This window comes from Haematobia irritans, chromosome 5 (genome assembly GCF_050003625.1).
Source record: "Haematobia irritans isolate KBUSLIRL chromosome 5, ASM5000362v1, whole genome shotgun sequence".
NCBI classification, from domain to species: Eukaryota; Metazoa; Arthropoda; class Insecta; order Diptera; family Muscidae; genus Haematobia; species Haematobia irritans.
Window position 1 is genome coordinate 73,479,049 of NC_134401.1, and position 5,466 is coordinate 73,484,514.

The 5,466-nt window shown below is 37.2% G+C and overlaps 2 protein-coding genes across 2 annotated transcripts; both read right to left on the reverse strand.

Moving 5' to 3' along the window:
- Window positions 1–349: 349 nt before the first annotated feature.
- LOC142239843 (uncharacterized) lies at window positions 350–1,114 on the reverse strand. Its single transcript, XM_075311601.1, has one exon. It carries the CDS (start codon window positions 1,112–1,114, stop codon window positions 350–352), a length of 765 nt encoding a protein of 254 aa, XP_075167716.1.
- A 109-nt stretch (window positions 1,115–1,223) lies between these two features.
- LOC142239844 (uncharacterized) lies at window positions 1,224–2,549 on the reverse strand. Its single transcript, XM_075311602.1, has one exon. It carries the CDS (start codon window positions 2,547–2,549, stop codon window positions 1,224–1,226), a length of 1,326 nt encoding a protein of 441 aa, XP_075167717.1.
- Window positions 2,550–5,466: the final 2,917 nt, after the last annotated feature.

Sequence of the window (5,466 nt, forward strand, 5' to 3'; positions counted from 1 at the left end):
GGTTTTTTATAGCAACATTCTAAAGAAGAAGTGATATAACTCCCCCTTGGGGAGGAGTTCACATACCTTTGTATGTTTGCTTGTCCTAGTGTGGCCGAAATACGTCTCCTCATTAGCAGTTCGTCTAGCAGCCTAAGTATACCTGGATCAACATTCAGAGTTGTCTCGTTTATTGTTTAAAGATAATTAATTGTAATGCTTTATAAAAAATGTATCTATGAAAATATTTTTCTGACATAAAGGTTATACATTTCAAAGGTTCCTATGTTTCATTTTCGTTTTTGTTTGGGGGTAGAAAATGTTACAGTACAATTCTCTAACATTCCCTCCTCGTGAACCAGATATGGGTTCACCACCAGATAAATTGTTGAATTTGTTCTCTCCATTTTGGTTTTTGTATAAGTTGAGGAAGAAATTCAATAACCCATCTTTTCCACATTCGATTTTTTAGATTTTGTGCAATTCTCCATTGCTTTCGTAGACAAATGTGTTCTTCTGTCTCACTTGGTGTCTGAGTGGCATTAAGACAACCTAGAAGAAAGTGATTAGGAGTTATGGGTTCATCGTCTTCAGATGATGTTGGAATATCTGTTAATGGCCGGCTATTTATTATATTTTCGGATTCAATAAGAACGCTTCGTAAAGTTTCCAGTCGTGGTTTTTCTTCTTTTAATGTCTTGGCCAACAAGCGTTTAATTATTCTGATGAGCCTTTCCCAGCAACCACCAGAGCTAGGATTTGATGGACAATTAAAAATCCATTCGATGTTGTATTTAGTGGCTTCGTGAGTTAACTCATCCGTATTTGCAATGCGATCTTCTTTCTTCAAAATTTTTTGAGCCGAAATAAAAGTTGTTCCATTATCGCTACGTAAGCGTATAGGGGTTCCGCGGCGGTTTATAAAGTTTCTTAGACAAAGTATAAAGGAATCAGCAGAAAGATCATAAGCCAACTCTATATGTGCCGCTCGGACTGTTAGACAGGTGAAAATTACGGCCCACCGTTTCTCTGTACGACGTCCAATAGTTACATCAAACGGACCGAAAAGGTCTACCCCTTTATAAGTAAAGGGTCGTACGAAGGGCGTGACTCTGTCTGGCGGAAGTTGTCCCATAAGCGGTTGTTTCGGTTTTGCTTTATCTTGTTTACAAATAGTGCATTTTTTGACAATACGATTATACAAAGACTTAATTTTTCGTATCCAGAATTTTTGTCGGACATCATTAATAGTAATGGACATGTTTTGGTGGTAATTTCTTGTGGTGATGACGAAGAATCAACTCAGATACATAATGCTTTTCTGGCAAGATTATAGGTCTTCTGGCATCAAGAGGCATATAAACAGCTTCATCTATTCGTCCACGAACTCTTAGAAGACCATATTCGTCAATATACGGAAATAATGAATATATAGGACTTGACTTCGGAATTGGTTGACACCTTTTGAGGCATTTTATTTCATGTTCGTAGCATTCAGATTGTATGAGACGACATAGCACGACTTCAGCCTTTTTAAGTTCACTTACATTTATGTCCTCGGGAATCCGTTTCTTCTTAATAAAACGTAGAAGCCATGCTATAGTTCTCTTCAGTTTTAGAATGGATGAAAATCTCTCAAATTCAATGACTTGGGCTTTGTTACTGGATATTATTAGATACGATTTAATTTCTTCTTCTTGTGAATCACTTCGTTGTAGTTGTAAGATTGGCCACGAAGATTCATCTTCCCTTAAAAATTCTGGACCATTCAACCATATACCATTATGGACAAATTTGGGAGGAGCCAACGGGCGTGTACCAGCGTCTGCTGAATTTAGGTGTGTTGGTATCCATTTCCATTGAGCTGGTTCTGAGTTCTTCAGAATCTGTACAATTCTATGGCTAACGAATGCTTTGAAACGACACTCTGTGGAATAAATCCATTGTACTACGGTTTGAGAGTCTGACCAATAGTGCATCGAATTTATATTGAACTCATAGCTTCTGGATAAAGTTTTTCCCAGACGTACCCCAAGCACGGCAGCCTGCAACTCCAACCTCGGAATACTCATTAGTTTCTTTGGGGCACATCTAACTTTTTCCATTATGAATGACACATCAGTTCCAAATTGGTAAAGGACTCTTAAGTAGCAAACCGCAGCGAATGGGTCTTGGCTGGCATGTACGAAAATATGTAGTTGAATAGTGGAGGCGTTATATAGATTGAAGGAAATACATCTAGGAATTTTGAATTTTGAAATTTCTTGGAATTCTCTCCACCATGCTGTGAATTTTTTATGCAAATGCTCTGGTATTATATCATCCCAATCCATGTCATGTTTCCAACAGTGTTGTACTAAAATCTTTCCATGCAACAAAAAATCGGCAATAAGACCAAAGGGGTCGAAAGCGGACATAACAATTTTGAGCATTTCACGCTTGGTTGGAAGACGATTCCCCTTTAAAACTTCTGAATTTAGTCCGAAGAACTTTATTTTAAATTCAAAACAGTCCTCCTTTTTATTCCAACACATACCGAGAATTTTATCTGTTGTGGACTGTTTTTCCATGTTTATTTGGTTCAGGTTATCTAATACAGTAGGATTCAATTCTGCTTCTAATTTTTCACAATTTGATATAAATCCTCGAAGTTTTTTGCATGGACTTCAATAATTTCTTTGCACAAACCCAAGGCTTCTTCAACGTTATTAAAGCTACAAACAAAGTCATCAACATAGTGCTTATTAACAATAGCAGTAGCAGCATTTGGGTATATGTTGGAATATTCTTCGGCATTTCGGTTTTTTATATATTCCGCACAACAGGGAGAGCAGATTGCGCCAAATATCATTGACGTCATAACAAAATGTTGAATTGGTTTACTACGGTCTCCATCTCTCCAGAGGAATCGTTGGGCGTGTTGATCTTCCGCTCGAATTTTTACTTGAGAAAACATTTCTCTAATATCGGCGACAACCGCTATTTTACCTTGGCGAAACTGAAGTAGAATGTTCAACAATGGTTTTGCATGCTCAGGTCCTTTAACCAGCGAAGAGTTCAAAGATGTATTAAGTGTTTTAGCTGCCGCGTCAAACACCACTTTGGCTTGTTTGGGTTTACAACACCAAAATGCGGTAAGTACTAATAGGGTACATGGTGTTGGCTACTTCCTTTGCAGACAACGGACGAGCATAACCTTTTTCTATGTTTTTCTTCATTTCTGATTTGTATTTTTCAGAAAAGCCAGAGTCTTGACACATTTTATTTTCAATTGCAAAAAGTCTCTTTTCAGCCATAAAGTAACTTGAAGGAAGTTCGGGAGGATATTTCTTCCATAGTAAACCAATTTCAAATCTGTCACCAACACGTCTTGTGGTGTTTTCCATAATATTCCGGCCTATTTGATCTTCATCAGATAACAGGAGGTCGACTTCAGGAGAAGTACCAAAATTTTCGGTGGAAAAAATTCATTAACAATATTAAACATTTCATCTGAGTGTTTTTGGTTTTTCAAAAGCAATACTGTGGGATGAGGTGACGAAAAATTATTTGTTGGGCCATACGCAATCCAACCCAGCTTCGTCTTTCTGGCAATTGGGGATTGTCCATCGACCTCCTTAATGGCAGTAAGAATAGATAGGTAAGCATTATCTAGACCAAGCAAAAGTTTCGGTGTGACCTCGTTGTAATTATTTATAGGCAATTCATTCAAATATGGACAATTTTCTTTTCTGAAAACTGTGAGGGCAAGTTCAAATTTTGTACTGTGTATATATTTTTTAGGGCATAACGGCTTCTCGGTTCACAGAGCCCTTCTCCATACCACTGAAGAGTGAGTGAGGATTTGCGCCCTTTTAGTCCGAGCTGTTTGGCAATTTCTTCATCTAAAAGGGAGATGGATGACCCTTCGTCAAATAAGGCAAAATTCTTCAAAAAACCAGAAGGGCGAGATATCTTAATTGGAATAATTTTAAATAGATTACTTACCTCATCCTGACTTCTACAATTGAGAAGTGGTTGTGACGCTTCTGTTGATATGGATTGAGTAGAATTGCCGTCATGGAGTAGTTTGTGATGTGGGCGTTTGCAGTTATTAATTCCACAGGGCTTCTTAGTTCGGCAGGTTGGAGTACCATGTCCTTTCTTTAGACAGCAAAAACATAATTTTAACTCCTTTACTTTTTCCCAACGTGCACTCACTGTTAATTCATCGATAAATTTCTTGCATTTATATATAGAGTGTTGTCCTTGACATATATAGCATTTTGCTGTATCTTTTTTCTCTTTATCTTCAATGAGCATTACGGAACGTCCTTGGGCACTTGATAATGAATTCAATGACATGGTACTTACAACGTTCGCTAGTTCTCCGAGCCAATTTGAGAAATCAGACATTGTGGCATATGGTTTTATAGTAATTCTCGATCTTGCCCATTCATACTGCTTATCTATGGGAAGCTTAGATACTAATTCTTCCAATAGCGTTGCATTAGTAAGATGGTGTGAACAGTTGGCAGAGTTCAAAAAGACTTCAACATTTCTTACTTTAGTGGAAAAATTAACTATCTGATCCATACGTTTTGGTGTAATTACAGGAAATTGTCGAATTATGTTTAATTGGGACCGAACTAACAATTCTGGACGGCCAAATCTAAATTCCAATTCTTTCATTATGTTTGCAACATTGCTTGGATGAATGAGCATTGCAGAAAAAGCTTCTTTTGCTTCTCCAATAAGACCTTTTTGTAGACGCATTAGGTTATGACGATTGTTGTAATTAAATGTTTCTGTGCTACCTTTAAAATTTACACTAAATATGGGCCAATCTTCAGGTTTGCCAGAAAAAAACTGGCAAATCATAAATTTTTGGTGCGGACGGAATATTTCCAGAGCGTGTGGCTCCAAGTTGATCGGAACTTACGTGTGGCAAAGGGGAAATTGTTTGTTGTTGGTTTCCAAATGTGTATTCATTCAGTTGAATATGCTCACGTCTTCGAGCGTCTATTGCATTTGATTGACCTATGGCGATACTTGTATATTGCTGCTGCAGTTGGATCTGATCTCTAATAGAATCAATATCACGGCGACTTTCAGCAACAGCTCTAACAAGGTCATTAATTCCAGCTAAAATGTTACTTAATTGATCATTTTCCGTGGATATAGGCGAGGTTTCATCCACGTTTAACATTGTAGTATTAAGTTCGTCAACATCAGAACTGGCTTGTTCACGAGAGGGAATTTGTCCGGCTGGACCACTTCTTAGATTATACGCCATATTAAGAAACAGGGAGCCTTTGGATTAATTGTGTATTGGCAAACACGAATTGGCAAATTGCAAGGCGTTCCAATTTTCTTGTAATAATTTTCAACCCACACTTTTAAGAAAATGAAAACTATTAGTCTCGTTTATTGTTTAAAGATAATTAATTGTAATGCTTTAAAAAAAATGTATCTATGAAAATATTTTTCTGACATAAAGGTTATACA

Excerpts from the sequence above, each read along its gene's own strand:
- LOC142239843 (XM_075311601.1), bottom strand. The coding sequence starts at position 1,114 with ATGGGACAACTTCCGCCAGACAGAGTCACGCCCTTCGTACGACCCTTT.
- LOC142239844 (XM_075311602.1), bottom strand. The coding sequence starts at position 2,549 with ATGGAAAAACAGTCCACAACAGATAAAATTCTCGGTATGTGTTGGAAT.